Source organism: Taeniopygia guttata, chromosome 3 (genome assembly GCF_048771995.1).
Source record: "Taeniopygia guttata chromosome 3, bTaeGut7.mat, whole genome shotgun sequence".
Taxonomy (NCBI): Eukaryota; Metazoa; Chordata; class Aves; order Passeriformes; family Estrildidae; genus Taeniopygia; species Taeniopygia guttata.
The window spans coordinates 61,969,702-61,988,970 of record NC_133027.1 but is presented as its reverse complement, the minus strand read 5'-3'; the positions used below and the strand labels follow the sequence as shown (position 1 = coordinate 61,988,970).

General features: G+C 41.9%; 1 protein-coding gene across 2 annotated transcripts in view; it reads right to left on the bottom strand.

Moving 5' to 3' along the window:
* The window catches only part of SYNJ2 (synaptojanin 2), a 65,428-nt gene extending 60,217 nt beyond the window's left edge, over positions 1 to 5,211 (bottom strand). The window contains exon 1 of one of the 2 annotated variants that reach the window (XM_030269541.4): positions 4,600 to 5,211. In XM_030269541.4, coding sequence (XP_030125401.4) covers positions 4,600 to 4,720 — 121 coding nt within the window. In that variant the 5' untranslated portion in view covers positions 4,721 to 5,211. The remainder of the gene's footprint in view (positions 1 to 4,599) is intronic. The other variant, XM_030269540.4, reaches the window with a different exon arrangement.
* Between the last annotated feature and the right edge of the window lie 14,058 nt (positions 5,212 to 19,269).

Below are 19,269 nucleotides of genomic sequence, written 5' to 3'. Positions count from 1 at the left end.
ACAAAACCAAAGCAAATTGTAAACAGCTACTTCCTGGTTTTGCAAGACTTTACCCTGATTTCACTCTGCTGCATCAGAGAACCACACAAACACCTGAAACTGAAGCAGCAGAGGAGGCACAGAGCTCCTCCACAGAGTGTACACACACCTTAAATCTATATAAAGTTTGTCTCTAGTAAAGGCTAACTTCCCAGATCTGTGGGTAAAAGTCAGGAAAAACCTCAGACTTATTTGCAAAAAACCACACTGTATCAGCTTTGAATTTCTGTACTTTCCAGACACCATGGTCATTTAGGATTTAACATAACAGGTGATGTAACATCCTTTTTAAAACCAGCTGCAGAATCAAAGAGCTTGCAAAAAAAAAAAAAAAAAAATCTCTGCAGCCTTTGGCTCTGCCCTTGAGAAGACATATTATTATGCTGAAATTCAATAGCAGAGCACTCCTGTTGACAGCTTTTCACTGAAACTACCTGCCATAATAAAGTTAAATCACCATATTTTCAGCACTATAGCCTTAGTTTAATTTAGCAACTGCCTTGACAGCAGTCCAGAACTACCTTGTGCAGTTCACTTCATCTGTAAACCACTGAAACTGTAATGTGTTTAAACTAGGAACAGCATCCCTATCTATAGTCCCTGTTGTATTAAAAAAAGATTTCTAAATCAATGACAATTTTTCTTCATTCTTTATGACTCTAGGTTTCTTCCACAGAATATATTGATCTTCTAGTTCAGAGAATTCCTGGAAGAATAGTTTCAGGCTGTCACCCATCCTTCTGGAGATGACTGAAGCTTTAGGATTGCCAGTGGATAGGGGGAAAAAAATAGTCTGCAGCAAAATATGTCATTCAATTCAAAACAGTGGATTTTACCCTCCACCCTACAGTGACTTCATGAGAGAAGGAAAACAAACTCCCATCCTCAAAAAGACTATTTAACTTATGGTAGAACAGAAAACTGTTCTGTTGATATCACATCACTATACAGATTAAGGGGTTTAGGGATGTGCAACTAGGTTCCCTGCAATGATTTTTGATTTCTTGATTTTTCCAAAAGTTTTTTGTTAAGGTTTCCATTACAGGACAAGTGTTCTCATTTTATAAATTGCTGACATTCAGGCAATTAGAGATCTTTACAATACTTTTCCACTATTTTTCAGGTACTAAATCTCTGTATGCAGTAAGGAAATTGTGAAACATAATCAATTTGAGACTAAAATTGTCAGCGTTATCTTTATAATGTATCAAGAGATGAAAAAGTATAAAGTCACCCTTTTAGAAGACAGCATCAAATTGTTAGCTTACACACTTGGAAGTGTTTATTTTAATGAGGAGTTTGCCAGAGGTTTATGCCTGTATTGATACTATGTCCGTACAAGTGTGTGATTTTTCAGATTTCCTTCTAGGACACTTCTCACTCCCTTCTGCCACTTTAACTAGGTTAAATTCAACATTTAAATTTCTTCCAGTACAAAATTATTATAGAAGCAATTAAACTTTACGCAAATGCAGGTGTCATGACTGTTCAAGGGCAGAGATACTTGGTAATTATGGGGAAAAAATGAACAATGACTAAAATTTGTTCTCAGGCCTTTACTGTCCATCTATGATTATTCCTCTCTACAGTTCTGTTTACATGAGGGTGCAACTGCAAAATCACGTAAACTGTTGTACAACTTAAGTGCTCCAGGTATACCAATCTGCTTTTATTTAGTGTAGAAGTTTGCATAAGGCACAGCTGCATAACTCCTCCTCACCACAGGTATGCAATTTTTTAAAAACTTTATTTTAGAAACAGAAAACTAGACAGAAAAGCCAAAACTAACAAAATCCTAGGACTAGTATGTCTGAAACCACACATATACAAAGTTTATGTTAACCTCTCACTGTCATATTCCATGGTTAGTAACAAGCTAAAGGCAAGTCAAACAAAACAGAATTAATGTTGTTTCTGTTACCACCCTGCTGTGAGGCTTCCTCTTCACAATTCTTCTAAATTCACTAGCACAATACCTACTGCTGGTTTTCCCTCCTTTTCTGGTCCTCTGCTGCATAAACAGAAGTTATCTAAACATGCTCCACTGGACAAACTAGCTTTTCCTATAATACAGGAACCAACCCAGGAAGGAATAGAGGAATCAAATTAAATAAAATGACAAAGTTATCACCATGGAGTGGGCTGAATGCCAACACAGACACAATTGTAGTTATCTCAAGACATTACACTGGACTTCCAAAAGGCATGGCAAACAGGCTTTTTACCCTATACAAATCCCTACTTCAGAATTCTTCTAACACATTTTAAGAGAGATTGTATAAATTCTATAATCACAGAATCACAAAATCATTAAGATTAGAAAAGATGTCTAAGATCATTGAGCCCAACCACTAAACCAGTGGTTCATAGTTTAAACCATGTTTCCCAGCTTCCACATCCACACAGTTTTGGATCACTTCCAGGCATAGTAGTTCCACACTTCCCTAGGCAGCCTGTTTCTGTATACCTGACCATCCTTTCCACAAAGAAATTTCTCATAACATCCAGTTTAAACCTCCCCTGGTGCAAGTTGAGGCTATGTCCTGTTGTCCTGTCACTTGTTATCAGGGAGAAGAGACCAACCCTCACCTGCCTACACTCCAAGGCAGTTGTAAAGAGTGATAAGGTCTCCCCTGAACCCCCTTTTCTCCAGGCTGAACAACCCCAGCTCCCTCACCTGCTCCTCACAGGACTTGTGCTCCAGACCCTTCACTGGCTCCACTGTCCTTCTCCAGATATGCTCCTATTTTGAGATAGACCAGGATGGCACTGGCCTCTTTGTTCACCTGGGCACACTGCTGGATCATGTTCAGATGGATGCTGAGCAGCACCACCAGGTCCTTTTTGGCTGGGAAATTTCCCAGACACTAAATCATTTCAGGCATAGCACTTCAGATGGAGGATGGCAACACTGGGAGAAAAAAAAAACTACTCTATGTTGATGAATCCTTTACTTAGTGAGATTTTAAGTTCCAGCCACTGGTCATACAGGTGGCTGGACTCTTCATTTTATTCATATACATTAGCTTTAGAAAGTGGAGTTGCTTTAGATTTTTACCAGAATAACAGAATACAGACCAAATCCCATTAATATTAATACAGAGTTTTAATGTCAACAGGTTTTAGGGTTTCAGGGAAAGTGAGTAAAGTGCTGCTCACTACTAACTGACTTTTCATTGCCAATTCACTGAAAGCTGACAAAAAAAACCTGACAAAAACCCCCCTCTAGAAAAATGTAACACATGTATGTCCACTGTTACTGAAGAATTTCGCAAGAAACAGAACCCCCAAAATATTGCACAATATAAAACTCCAATAAAATTACATAAACAAAACAAACAAAAACCCTACAGTGTGGCAATAACATCTTTTCCATGACTGGTCAAAATTTTCCCACTATCACAACTATTCTTGAGAAAATCAGCTGCCTCTTGATGACCTTTCTAGGTTTCATCATTCCTAAAGTCCCCAGCATTTAAAAATCAAGCATTAGTCTGTATGCCCTGCCAATGTACATTGTGGAAGACTCAGCTCAGTGGACCAGATCCTGAGGTGACACTGTGACTGACATTGTGCAAATCACAATGTACACAAAGATCTTACTACAATAGTCTGAGCTGCTTAAACATGGACCCTTACAACGCTGTGAACAGCAGCGTGATTGCAGGCACAGGTATTACGCAGAAAACAATTTAAGAACACAGCACAAACGTGTTCTCCTACATTGCTTTTTGCCCCTTGCATGCTCAGTCGCCTCATTTTTCTGTGTCTGCCTCAATATTAGCATTGCATTGTGTCTGCCCCAACATCAGCATTGCATTAATTCAGGTGTAACAAGTACCAAAAGCACAAGGTGAGACAACCCTGAGAACATTTATGAGACTCCTCCAGTAAGAGGCAGACACTCAAGTAACCAAATACCGTTCAAACCACAGGGGCAACATAGCAAGAAGCCAAGAAACTCAAGTCAGTCATCCCAAAACATCTCTGTTGTGAGCTGGCTGTCTTCACTGCTGGTTAGCACCTGATGTAGCTAAGTGGAAACTTCCTCAAGAGGCAGCGGACCCGATTCCTTTACCTGGGCCCTCCTCCGCAATCAAGGCTGTAGGGGATAAGTCTTGTACACTAAAGGCGCCCTGTGCCCAGACCCCCCTGCAGCCGGGTGGCCTCTCCTGCTGGTGCGGAGGCTGGTGAGGAGGCTAAAGACACCCAGAGCAGCGCTGGGACACGATCGGGAGGAGATGCTGGCCAGCCCTGGAGATGCAGGCACGTAACTGGGGTCACCCAAATGCGCCAGCAAGTGGTTAAGCCTGGACGGCCGTGCTGGAGGTCTGGGTTAAGGGAGGCGAGACGCTTTCCACAGCCAGCATCCCACTGGACGTGCGTCTGCGCGCTCCCCTTCCTCTCTCCATGCCACGGAGGAAAGTGCCCCAATGCTCCGGGCATCGCCTGCTGCATCCCAGTGTCCCTTCAGAGGCAGAGGGGCGCACCCACGGACGCGCCAGCTCCGCGCTCCCACGGACACCCCCGGGCCCCCACGGCCGCCCCCGCAGCACTTACTGAGCGCCGCCACGGTGCCGGCCTCCAGCAAGAGGCAGTCCTGGCGGCTGCGCGCCTCCAGCAGGGCGCTCGGCCCCGGCTCCTGCTTCCAGAGCAGCCGCAGCCCTTTGCTCAGAGCCATGGGAGCCGCCGGCCGCGGGGAGGAGGGCGCAGGGGTCCCGCTGGAGGCGCCGGCGAAGAAGGCTCCTTCTCGTCGGGCGCACGGCGCGGCGCTCGGGGGCCGCCGGCAGCCCCGCGGGAGCCGCTCCGGGCGCTCGTCCCCGGCGCTGGCCGCTTCTCCCGGGGAGGCGGCCCAGGAGGGCGGCCGCGCCCCGCTGCCGCTCGCCGGTCACCTCAGCAGGCCTTGGAGCTGCGGGGGCGCCCGGCGCAGGGCGAAGGAAGCGGAGCGCGCCCCGCGGGCGGACCCGCCGCTGCGGCCGCCTCCTCGGGGAGCCCCGGCTGCGGCCGGCGGGGCGGGAGCGACCTTCCCCTTTGCTCTCCGCCTTTCTCTTCCCACCCACGGTAAACTTTCCCGAGTTAACTTTGTCCCCGTGGCCCGCGGCTCCGGCTCCGCCTCCTCCGGCACAGGTAGAAGCCGCCGGCGGGGCGCTGCTCCCGCCCTGCCCGCGGGTGAGGGGAGGGGCGGCGGGCGCGCTGCCGAGCCCGGCGGGGCGCTGTGGGCCCGGGCCCGGCCGGGCTGTCCCAGCCCCGCTGGTTCCCGGCAGTGCCGCTCCCCACCCCCGCGGGTGGCCAAGGTCGCCGCCGGGAGCGCGGCCGGCCCAGCAGCGCCGTGAGGCGCCGGAGTTGTTTCCCCGGCCGGCGCGGCTGCTGCCGCTGCTGCCCGGGGAGAAGCCGCGCTCCTTCCCGCTTCCTGCGGGCTGCCCGCCGGCAGGGAGCTCCCCTCGGGGCAGCTTTCCCGCTGCGCGCTGTCCCGCGGTATAAAGAGTTTTGGGCAAAGGCACAGTGCGCGTGTTCTGGTGTTGCAGGGTTCCCATCACAATTCCCTGGTGAGTCTATGCAGGGTGAGTGCTGCTTTTACCCCGGAGTTCACCGAGAAAGTGAGCCTATTCATACACGGGTAAACCAAGCAGAATTTTATTTTTTTAACATCACGAATTATAACTTGAATTAAGATGTAGACAAAACTGCGAAATTCAAAATGCCCAAACTACCTTCTGTTATTGTTGTCTCACATTTCCGTTGAGAACGTGAGTCACGGCTGTGCACTGCCAGGTGGAATGTCACAGTCCCTGCCTTCTTTGAATGATGGAAAAAACTGAAAAGCAGATACTGTCTTTCTATCACACACATCTGGTTTATTTATTTTATAACCAGCAGTAATTTCGAAAGGAGATTGATTTTATGGTGCCTTCTTAACAAAGCATTTTGAAAGGGTCTGGTATGGAAAGTGGGATTGGTGTTTGCATGGGGTTTTTTTTCCTCTTCCTGATCCTAAACTTTAATTATAATATGTAGGGTGAGATTAAAAGCACTGGGTAAAGCAAATGACCCAGAAACTGTAGAAATTAAGTGATCAGGATGAAAAAAGCAAGACAGCGCCAGCGCATAGCTCAACATTTGGGAGTTTTAGAGGATGTAAGAACATAGATCAACCATGCTCAATTTTAAACAGAAAGGGGATGCCTTTCTAACAGCTACCCAATGTGAATGGCAGACCAAAAATCAGTTTATGTCTTTGACATCTTTCACTTTTTCCCTAGAGAAAAGTGCTCATTTGAGATGAAATACTTAAAGTATCGCTTAATCAGTGCTGCCCAAGAGAGTTGTATCACATTACTTTAAAAAGTTGCCCTGGATAGATAGACACTTAGGTGTCTAAAAATAGCAGAAAATAAAACCCCCATTCTGTCTTTTTGTTTGTGTGTGTGTGTTTGCCTTTGAGAAATTATTCTTCACAGTCTGCTTTTAACTCCATCCTGAGCACAAACTCTCACTGAGAGGATACAGGTATGTCCCTCTCTTGCCTGTGTTTTAACTCCTTTGTAATTTTTGTTGTTAGTTCTTTTCACTACAATTTCCAAGAACACACAATTTAGGATCGTTAATAAAAAGTTTACTGTCAGATTTGTTGGGTAAAATACTGAAGAAAGGATCGGTGCACCTGGGATAGTATTTTTTTAGCACCTCAAATCGTTACGAGGGGATAAAGATGTGAGAGGAAAAACTCAGATGAAGGTGGCAAACTGAAAAACTTTAGCAGTGTGTATGACAAAACACTGCTTCATAGGTGGCTCTCTGAGTCAGTTCTAATCTCTTACAAACAGATCTCTTCAGCTGCAGTACATCCACTCAAAAAGCAGTAAGTCACTTAATTAGGCTTTGTGTTAGAAACACAAACCTGAGAAAGCAACAATCAGGAAATGGTGAAGAGTAGCAGTAAATAAAACCATTCATGTTATAAACCTCCTTCACAAAGAATGACATCCAAATGTAGGGCTCACCTTCCTTGATATATTGGGGATGTGTGCAGAAGTGTTCTTTTGATAAGATCTTTTCATTTAACCAGACTGTGTTTCAATGCATGGAAGTCCATTTTTAAGGGAAAGTGTTAAAATTGACAGATCATATTTTAGCAGACATTTGGAGTTGAGCTGTCTTGCTCTGGACCTTATGTATGTGAGTATCATGGAAATATTAATTCATTTGAGGAGTCCCTCAGGTGAACTCATTCCCTCTTGCACAGCACTAATTTTCACCCAGGCCATACACCCTCATTACCTCCTCAGCAATTTTTCATTTCATCTTCCTTTCTATTTGGAGTTTTCCTTCCTTTTAATCTCCTGCCTTGACAATTTCATCATCCTAGCTTCTTTGCCCTTCTTCACCCATCTGTGGTTCTTTAGCACTCTTTCTACCTTTAAGCAGTCACAGGTATTTTGCATTGCTTTCTGAATGTTCCCACAGCTAAAAAGTGGGAGGTGATCTGCTGCTGCCCCTACAGCCTTCAGCTGGGAGAAGCCACACATCTGTGAGCTCTTTCTGCTATTTGACATGTAGAGAATAGTGGGACTATTTTGGAGGGTGGAATATCTCTTGTCTGCCTCAGTGTCCCTTTGCTTACATTTTCTCTTTCCAACTCCTTTTCCAGCTCCTGTCTTCACAGGGGCAGGGAGATCCTTCTCCCTCTGTATCAGAAGGGATGGGATCCCTAAGGTCTGATGTTTGCTGACTGTGGAAATATGTGGAATGCAGTTCAAGCAAAATTGCAGCTGTGGTATGTTAGGGGCAGCTCCATGGTAGGAGGACACAGCCTTCAGGTACTAAATCAAGTTCAGTTCCTGTTAACTCACCTGTGGCATAAATTGTGTTGAAGACAATGTTCAAACTGTGTTTATGCATATTTTTAAGCATTCAACTGCTACCTCAGTGGTTACCTCAGTGTAATGTCTGAACACTTCTGTCTTTTTCAAAGTCACTCCATTTGGCTTGAATTTCCAACCCCTTCTCCTCCCAAGCCCTTTTTTACCTTGGAAGTATTGCTATGCATTATAATGCTCCTAGGTCCTGGTAATGGATGTCTGTTGTTATGTATTATTGAGTGAACTTTGCAATCTGGGTCTCTACTAAAAGCTTTGTTGATACACTGTAGAAGCAAACAAAAGATACTTTTCTTTGTCCAGTGTTATGCTACTGAAATAGCCTTCTCAGTAACTTTTTGAAGCTCTGAGATTAAATATATGACGGCATTTCCTCAGGATTTTTGGCCACTTGCACATAGCTTCAGTGGTCACAAATTCCTCAGGAAATGTGTGTGCTTACAAGGTCCTTGAAAACAGTTTGGGTTTTGCCTTTTATGACAAACTTTTGCCTTTAGCAAATAGAGAAGAAATAGGGGAAATATCTCAGAATATTTTTTCCTGCACATGGCATTCAAAACAAGTAACTGCTGCTAATATGCAAAAACTTCTATGTTTCCCCATTTTATGGCTAACATTAGAATAAATTTTATTTACAGCTGACTTTGACACAGAGAAGCATTTATAACTTCTAGGGTAAAGTGCTCAAAATGTTGCTCTGAAAGTAACTGTGGAGTTTTAATGTCAACTCTTAACACTGTCGGTGAGAGAAGAGCTTTCTATTCTAGTTGTTTACACTTCTCTTGGCCTAGCAAAGAACTTTGTGTGCAAAAGACATCTGGTACCTTGTTACAAGACAATCCAGTATAGTTTGAGCTAGGTCACTGTTACTCACCAACATCAACTGCATTTCCTCAAAAATAACTGAAGAGCATGAGAAACATGAGTGATAAATTAGTATGCTTTGTTTAGATTTTGACAAAGAACATTTGACCTTGCCATGAATGTAAGAGGAGAGATGCAGGGACATTTTATTTGCTTCAGTTAGTGACAATATTTTCAAATTTCTGCTCCTGTTTACAACCTTTCCTGACAAGCTCCCCTTATTCCTTGCCATCGGGGTCTGTGATCCTTACAACAGGAAAAAGAAACTTGTAATGCTAATTACTCTGTATCATGTTACTCTTTAACCAATAATTTGGAAGGGGAGGGTGGGTGCACGGGCTCAGACCTGAGCTTCTGGTTCAGCAGGAGCTAAACATATGCCTGACTTTAAGTATATCAGTAGCTTAAATCTCACAGCTCCTTGCTTGGGTGAATAAATAGTGCAGGTTTGGCTGCTCAGGGTGGCTGGACTAGAAGCAAACTAGCTTTAGGCTCAGACTAAGTCAGGGTCTATCTGGCTGCAGTCTGTAGCTCCAGATTTCCAGACTGGGCTGTGAATTCAAGCTCTGAAGATGTACCAGAAGTGGTTGAAAGATGCCCACTAACAATTACTAACAGTTTTAGAAATGCTGCTAATGAAAAACTATGTTGCTGGGAGGTCAGTGGAATTTCTCACCTCCTCTTCCACCTATACTTTAACTCTGCGTGTGCTAAGTGAAAGAGGGCTCTCTAGAGAGGCAGATCGACTGCATTCACAGGCACTAGCCTTTTCTTACTAAGAGACTATTTTCAGTAACAGCAGCTGTTTTAAAGCTTAACATTCTTCATCCCAAAACTATGTGCAGAAGAGCAGCATTAGTCAGATGGCGTTTATTTAGGCAGTAATAGTGACCAGACAACCAGATAAAATTTTTATTCTTTCTTCCAGACTGACATGCTTATGGTTAGTTGTAGGTATCCCTTACTCATGTTCAAAGGACTAGGAAGCCACAGAGTTTTCTGCTGCTCCTTGCCTCATTTTCTGGAACTCCTGATAGGAAAAACAAAATAGAAATTTTGAATTTAAAGTGGGCTGCTTAATATCTGCACAGGAAGAGCTGCAGCAAGTATGTTGGCAGTTTTTCCTCAGTGAGGACATGCTTCACCATCAAAAATTATGCACATCTCTCTTGCTTATCAACAGTGAAAGCAGAGTTTATTGGTTACCCCATAGCAAGGGATATAGATTTGATGAGAGAAAAGAAACACCTTCCTTTTGTCCATGAATCAGCTATGAAGAAAACTCCAGGAAGAGGCAATCCCACATTGCCAGTTATGGCATTTCAGCAGTACATAGTGGCCATCATTGTCACAGATGGTGTGACACTGGACTACTGGAAGAGACTGCCTGCAACAAAGTGATCCCTGACTTCATTCTTAAATAAGAATTTCACTATTCTGTTGATGCTCTATATATGTAAGAAGGAAAAACAGAGTTTTCATGGTTGTTCAGAACCCTTAAGTTTCATTGTCTGTTGAGATGTACTAGACAGAAAGAAACAGATGAATACAAGAGCAGACAATGCAAGAACACAACAGAAAGCTGATTGTGATTCAGACAATAGACCTGAAAGATAAATAATTTAAAATAATAAGCCGCCCCCCCCCCCCCCCCCCCGCCCCGGTATTTATAGAGTAATCAAATCATACAAAAAGCAGGAAAGTAAGGACAAAATGCAGTCAGGTAAGTGACAGCAGGACTTCATATGTTTCTGGATCATTTCGATGGTACACTCTATTTATTGAGGAAAATATTAACTTTTGATCCCTCTTACTATGATTAATTTGTAAATTAATTCTATTAATTTAAAAAGCTTTAGTTATTTTGTCCAATTTGGTAACACAGACTATACTTGAAAAACAAAGGGGCATACAAGGTAGATGAGACCTATAATGAGGCATTTAGAAATGGGGGAGGGTGGGAAGAGAGGGCAGAGAAATGGCATTTCCATGTTCTGTTCATAACTAATGAATGTTAATTCATTTAAAGCTTATTGAACTCTAGTTTGCCCTCAGTGGGATCAGACATTCAAGGGAGAGTATCTTTTATGAATTTTCTGTGTGTAAACATTGGTGGGAGTTGATTGAATATTATAGGACACATTAACTGAGTTTATGTCCAGTACTGGCTATTTTCAGTTGTAGTATTTTATAACAGGATTTTGTTAATGAGATGAGCACATGTTCTGTGTTAACAGAAATGTATATATAAACCCAGTGGAGTCTTAAAGTTCTTATATCTTAAAGTTCTCTCACATTCCAGTTCTGTTTTTTTCTTTCATATAAAACACAAAGCTAAAGTAAAAGTAAAACTAAGTGAATATTGGACATAAATTGTCCATTTAAAAGTTTCAGTTTTATTCAAGTATTTGAATGAGAAAAAAAAAAAAAGGTTAAAAATATTTTTCTATTTGAAGAACACCTCTTTAATACAATCAAATCAGCCACTTCACAACCAGTACCACCATCCTAGAACTACTGAGGAAAGCCTTACATCTCTGGAATGAGTAGGTTAATTTCTCCAAAATCTGAAATACATTTCAGAATCTCAGTTGGCACATCAATATTCAGTGGGAAACATTCCCCAGATTTAAGGTTTGGGATTTGATTTGCATCTATCTTAAGATATAGACTTTCTAGTTCATGTCTTTGATAATGGACTGCTGGTTGTATGCCAGATACTAACCCACATAGCAAAGAGAGTCATTCAGTCACTGTCTAAAAGGAACACAAAATGTCTTGCATGCACAGATTCACTCTTCTGTGATCAAATGTTCAACATTTTTTCCATTTGATTTGTTTCCAGTGCAGTATATGTGGTGCTTTTAAAATGAAGTTAGGCTTCTTTCTTTTGTTTCATTTTATAAACAGATGCTTTGTGGTATTATGCTTCCCCATGCTTTAGAAAGCCCTGTCCATTAATTTTTGGATTTAGCAGGTATTTCAGACCAAAGAGCAAGGGGAGCAAGAGGCAGTGTAATAACACATTCCTATGAAGGAAGAGAACATATTTGTTTACCTGAAACAACTGTTTTTCATAAAGTTTGAATGGCATTGCCCAATAAATCTCAGGTGTTCCTCTGCTTCTCAGCAGCTTTATGGCAAGATAACTTAGACTGAATAGTTTGAAAAGACAGTGAATGTGAACTAGTTCACATAAGAGTAGTTAATGGAGTTCCTCAGTATACCAGCAGTGTTGAACTGGAGGTTAAATAAAAACTAAAACAGTAAAATGGAGCAAACTAGCTAAGGAGTCAAGCTGTTTCACAGCCCCATTTATGGTGAAGGTAGAGTGAATAGCATATGTTTTTCTTGAAAGGAAAGGATGACTGCAGAATGAGGTGTTATCTCTGTCAGTGCTGCTGTGAAGGGGTAGCTGACAAAGCACAGTGTGTGAATGAGAGGAACAGACTAGAAAAGAGAACTGAGGCAATACCAAGGTTCAAAGTTATTTGAACAAACATTTTGGTATGGTACATTTTTCCTAATGCATCAGTTAAATCCACAGACTATGTGTATGTGCAAGTAAACATAATTTTTAAACTCATTTGCAGACTACTATTCATTTTTTTTTCCATTCCAAATATGTGTGTATCTCTGTGTGTGTCTCAAAAGTTTACCTGGGTGAAAGGGAGGTGAGAAACCAGCTTTCTGTGTAGTTTGCACTCAATTCCTAGGACATTTCCTCACTTTCAGCCACCATTACAGGCACCCCAGTAGTACCAGCGACCCAGGAATGCTGGTGCATGGGAAAGCATGAGTACAGAGTGTGGGCCGGCCAAAATAATATCAGCAGTTTGGCAGGGAGGGGGCATGTAGTGGAAAGACCTTACGTGGGTGTGGCTGGAAAAACTCAGCAAAGCTGTGGATCTGGGAGAAAGCCAGCTCATGTCATCCCTCTGAAGCCAAGAGTAAGAGCCATTCTTCTGTCACAGACCCTGTCCACTACAATTCACTACAGTGTGCAATGTGGTTGCTGCTGTTATTGTTACCTCTACATCAGTAGCTCTTTGGATTGCCTTTCTTGCTGCCCTCCCATAACCCTTCCTCTTCTCTGCCACTCCCCATTTCATTCTCTGCTGCTTTTTGCCCAGTTGGTCCTCTGATGGTTAGATTCTGTAATTAGTGACCCTGATACCTAGAGCTATTGCAATTACTTCCCCGGTCTTTTAAAAAGGTGGGTGCAGTGACAAATCTCCTGCGCTGCTCTTACAGAGTAGCTATCTTGAATAATGTTCCCTGCGTATTTTTGTGGAAGTTCAGCAGAATTCTCTTTTTATTTATTTCAGAAATTTGAGATAGACTTTGTTAGGTCTTAGAGATTTATTGCAAACTACATGGAAGGGCCAGAACCAGTGCAGATCCTTTCCACATGGAAACACTGATGCAGAGAGTTCATAGTTTGCCTGAATAAAAGCAGAGAAATTCTGCGAGTTTAAAAATGCCTCTCGGAATTCAGATTAACTAATCTCAGTTTAATTCTAGAAGTTGCTGCTCAAAGTGGATGAGTCAGGATACAACATATTGCAGAGAAGTCTTTATGACTACTTTTAAGCAACCTGTTGCTTTAAGAGGCACATCTATGCATGCTGATAAGGTGATTGTATTACTTTTTGTTTATCTGCACTTGAACTAGTAGCCTAATGCTGGCCATTGAGTTTAACTTAGTGGTGGCTGGAGTCCCATAGGAGAAAAATCGAAGGTATCATGAGACAGATTTCTCAGAATGTTTCCTTAGCATGCCAGAAGTCAGCTACACTCACACTCAACACCTCCTCTCTGCCCTCAAGGCCAGCAGCTCTCTAGCCAAGCCTCTTTGGCAAAGCACAGGGCAGATCCACTTTGCTTTGTAAGATCTTAGCTGGCTGCAGAGGGTCAGCTGAGGTGTCACTGCATCCTGGGCCTGAGCCAGAACCAGACCGTGACAGTGCACCTCTGTCCTGTCTTTCTCCTTGCTGCAGAGTTCATCACCAGACCTGTGTGCCACACACACACCCAGACCCAGCCAGGGTTCAGCAGTGGACCTGAGCTGATTCCTGTTCTCTGGCTCTGCAGCAGTGAGAAACAGCCCAGGGCCTAGCTGCAGGTGTCTGCTCGAGCTCCCTTGTGAACACCCAATACAATGTTCACTTGTGGATTGGGTCTGGGTTTTTTCACATGGAACAAAAAATCCCCTTCAGGAAGGTCTGTTGTATTTCACTATTTAAAAATGGCTTAAGACCCCCAGTCATTTTTATTAGATTCTAACACTAGATAATTACAATATGAACTCCTTACTCAGACGGGAGCTGTGCCAGACAGCACCTACAAACAACTTTCCTGAACTCCACTCTTACTCTAGGAGCAGCCCCTCAATCCCCTGTGAAACCACTGCAGTACCTGCAAGTTGCCGTTTTTCAGTGATAATTTTACAGCACATTCCAATAGATCCCAAATCCTGCCGCCATCCTGCAGACTTATTTTGTATTATAGCACTCTGGAGATAGCAACATCCTCTTACTGATTGTGAATTTGGTTTAAATTTAGAAGACTTTCATTAACAGTTGCATTGTGGATTTATTTTTTTGGGAGGCTTTTTTGGATGTTGTTTCCTTTCTGCCAAGTATTAAGACTGTGGTTGTAAGCAGCAGATAGACTGGCACAAGTTGGTATCCCAGTAAAGTTTATCTATTGCCAAAGAGCAACAAAACATTAATAAAATAAAGCATAAACATGCTCAAAGTAGGGAAGAAGTGTTCTAGACCTACCTCCTTCCCAGAGGTTTGGAAAAAAGTCCTTGCTTTAAAATTGGTAGATCCAATTTGTAGCCAAGTAGAAAAATGTCACTACTTAAACAGGAAAGACACATGAAGAGTTTTCTTACTCCTTGGTTTTCTCTGCTGGCATAACCAGTCTGGAATGGTGCAGTCCTGGTGAGTGCAGTCAGATGGGAATCTTCTGGGGCAGTGTGTCAAGTTCAGCAAATCCATTCCAGCAGCAAGCAGCCTGGTTTATATTTTCCTACTATATTGCAACAGATGCTATGTTTAAGTTTTCACCCCAGCCGTTGAATTTTTAAACAAAATCTTTACTGAGCTTAAAAATATGACTCAATTAGTCAGAACTAGTCAACAGTTAGAAAAATGACCCTCACCTCTGTTTGGCCCTTACTTTTGAGGCAGCTTTTCCAAGAGTTAACTTGATGAATTACTGGATACACTAAACGTGATAAGATTCTGTGTTTAGCTTGGAACTTGATTAAAGATAATAAAGATAATAAAATATAGATAGATGAAGTTTGGATAAACAGCATCACTCTCATTTTCGGCTTTGTTTTCAGCTTGTCATTGGACATTATAGTGACATGTTTAAAAGCCCCAGCCAAACACAAGGTTTGGATTCTCATATAAGAATTTTAAGGGACTTTAAGAAATGTCAGCGGATATTTCAGATTTGTAGTACTGCAGTGAGTGCTGATAGTATTGAAGGGGGTGCTGTGCTTACCAAAGCCCTCACAAGAGTCTCATAAAATGGCAAGAAAATACCATCAATGACACTCTCCTGCCCTACAGCAGATACAGGGTCTCAGAGATGCCAACAAAGTGAATGTAGTGCAATGTATGTCAGAAGTGCAATAAATTTTGATGGGTCCAAAAAGGTCTTGATGAGCAGGCAATGCACAAGGATCATATGGGAACAGGGAGATACTCTTCTTCCAAAATACAAAGCAGAAAACGGAACATGATGAAGTGATACATTTATCTTTTCATTTAATAGGATTAGGAGATCAACTTCTATCTAGGTTTACATATATTACAAAGAGTTTGTGTTTCTTGAACTGTATCTGAAATGGTAATATTATTTGCAAATCATTTTACATAATTACTATTCCAAATAATTCATAGTCCTAGAAACTGCTACTACTCGTTACACCAAGGGCTATAGAATACAACAGCTAGTACCTTAACAAACCTAAATACTGATATAATTACAGATTGAATGAAGGCTGATATTTAGCTTTGCCATTGGAAGTACTGTTATATTTAGTATCCAGTTTCATCCACAACTGTTTTTGTTTTGTTTTTTTTTAAACAGACTAGTTTTCTTCAAATATGCTGTTATAAATGGGTCACAAATAAAAGGCTTGTCTTGTCTTCCAATTTATTACTGCCCTGTTTTCAACACCTTTATCCTCTCCTTTGCTATCAAAAGGAAGATAACATGTTATTTACAATCCTCATTCTATAAACTTCACTCTGCTGTCCCACTATTTTTGTGTCTCCTGTGAATGACCAGACTCATTAGTCATTGAGGCATCACATAATCACATAGGTGGGTGTGAAGGAATGCTCTGACAAGCAATTTAATAGGGACAGGTCAATAACTAAAGTCAAATAACTAAAATACAATTCAAAATAAAGCAAACCACTTAAAACTGCTTTTTAAAAAGTCCCCACAATCTTTCTATATTTTCTGTTATTTTTAAAATCCTATTGTTTGTTATTCTTCTAAGATAGCCTCTAACCTCTTGGAGCTAGCAACTTAATTATATCTTTAGAATTACATACTTTTTAGGAAAACAGTTAATCAAATATTTGGAGTTTTTGGGAATGACATTTCACAAAACTAACAACCACTGAAGAGTAACAATTTTAGATTGAGATCTACTGAGATTTAATTGCAACAGAAGGCAATGTGAATTAAAAGTGACCTTGAACAGACAAATGTGTGCTATGACAAGTTTATTAGCAAATATATTTTAAAATTTAATAGTTGTTGAAGATGGTAGGTATAAAAGGAAAACTAAGGGTAGCAGAAGTCTGTTGCTAACAGAAAATAGTAAGTATTACGTGCAGTCTTGCTTCAGCCCTGACAGAAATCTGTGACATACAAAAATGTATTTTAACAGAATACAGCCACAGGTTAGAATAAGGGAAGAACAATATTTAGTAAAAATGGGAAAGCTGGCTTCAGATAGACAGCATCAGTTCAAAGAAACTAATAAATCCTATTGTGAAGCAAACAGTTTTTAAATCTGTAAATAGAGTTCAGAAAGTTCAGCAGGAAGGCAGTAAGAATACTAGCTGGAACCTGAAGGAACACAAAAAATTTAGGATAGTTTAAAAAAATCTGGCCAATCAGGAAAGATTAAAAGGCCCAGAAGATTAAAAATAGGCAAACATATTCTTTACAGGACAAGGACATTAAGCCAGTTTAATTCAGTATCCCAAAGATACTGCAAAATCTCAGAGTCACAACTCAAGTGCAAAGAGCCGGAGGAAAAAAAAAAAAAAGGGAAAAAACAGCTAATCCAAGCTGTGACTCAGATGTTCTTTAAAACAGCATGGGTGTAATCGACATTGCCACGTGACAGAATGGGCGGATTGGTCACCAGCCAACCAATATATTTCTAATTCTATAAGGTTGTTTTTGTTAGGGTTGTTTAGACAGGAAAAAAGGTTTTTTTCTGCTCAAGTGGTTTCCCTGAGGTGCAGAAGAGTTATAGGAAAGTACATGAAAAAAACACTGACCAAAGACCCCCTTGCCCCTTGCCAACTAAGCGGCCTCTGCCTGGTGCATGCACATGTCTTCATGGGAAGCCCTACAAAAGGCAGAAGCAGCAGTGGCAGGACACTTGCCTAGTGACTGCTTTCCTTGCTGCTGGATTGCACTTCCTGAGGCTGTGGAGGGAGTAATTTTGGCCAATCCAGACCGGCAGAGTGTCTGGTGTATGTCAAACTCAGCCACAGTACAAGAGATGCATCTTTTCCTTTGTGAGAGTTGTCTTTTCAAGGCTGTTAGTCTGAATTCCTTCTAAGAGCCTGAACTAGACGAATTTTGGCAACAGTAAAATTGATGTATTACTTAATTAGGATTTACAGAATTGAGTGTATGTCTATCAGCATCCAGGACATCCCTCTGGCTGCCCTGGCTGTCTCAAGACCCTGGCAGGGGTCTTGGAGACCTTGGCAAGAAGTCAAAGACAGCTGTGGCTTCAATTTTAGCCTGTGGAAAAAGCTGTCAATTTTGTATGAGGAATTACAAGTCACAAGTGTTTTCATAGTGTGATATTTGAACCAACACAGGGAGGAAAAGTTGAATTTTGGGATTTTTAGAATGGGGTTCAAGCAGGTACAAGATGGAGGAACTTGGGTGTGTCCTAGCCTTCTCCTTTGTCTTGTCCTCCATGACTTGGTGTGATGGTGGCACTTTGCTATTGGTTTGAGATTCACAGTCTAACATAGGTGATGGGAATTGGCAAAGAAATTGTAAACATACTCACATAGTTTTGAGTATATAAGGTGGGAGCCGCACGAGGCTCGGGGGTAGATGGCCATGGCTTCCTTTCTGGACATACCTCAGCAGGTCAGAGAAAGAATGTTATAGATAAGAAAAAAGAAACAACCTTGAAAGCACAACTGGACGCATTCCAGGCTCCTTCTTTGGCTGCATTGGGCTAGGGAACATAGACTCTCTACGATCTTTTGGGGTCATCCCGACCATCAGAACACTTTTGGGGTCATCCCGACCATCAGAACACTGAGAGAAATCAACATATGTTATGGTAGAACTTTCTCAATTATCTTGTCACAGAAAACAGGAATTGCTCAGGAGTGTAAAAATTTCCATACTCACGTAAAGTTAGGTCTTATTGAAGAACTCTCTAGTTGCAGCCAACAGTACACCTCCAAAACCACACCCTGTCAGAGTCTGCTGCTGCAGTCTAATACCATCCTGGATTGCCAATAAGAAATGCAGGTATCCTTCCTCTCTGTACAGCTACATTTTTATTTTTAAAAAATTGATGTAGTTGCAGTAACGGAATAAGCAATTAAAGTATAAAGTTAAACCAAACAGCTTGGGCAGTTAATATCTTTTATGAAGTCACTGGGCTAATGCCAGTGTTTGGCTCTCCCTGGAAGGAAAACGTAAGCTGGGAAACAGTAGTAAGACTTGTTGATGCTGTAGACACTAATTATTCAGCTATGACAAACAAAACACAGGATAGCACTGCTCAAGCCTTGCACTAACTTGCTATTTCTGTTGTATGACTACATCTTTAGTGTGCACATTTTCTGTTGCCCTCAACTCATGCTATTGAACGATGCCACTATTCATGTCTAATTTAAAAAACAAATATCAAAGACAATCAAATTTCTATTCTGGATAAACACCATGCTGACACAAAGCCAGGAATACAGAGTAGCACTGTGCTCTACTACTTATTTGCAGTCAGGAGGGTTCCATCAACCATGAGCTGGACTGACCTGAATAAAGAAAGCTTACAACATATGCATAGCCTTTGCTGGTTTGCCGTCACTAGCACTATTATACCACCCAGTTGGGATGCCTTCTTTATGGAAGACACATGGATGCTTCCTCATCCCTCAGCTGGCCCGTGTAAGCTGGTGAAACGCTACCAGGAGGATTTGCCTCATACTGCATTCACCCTGTTAAAAACCAACATGAT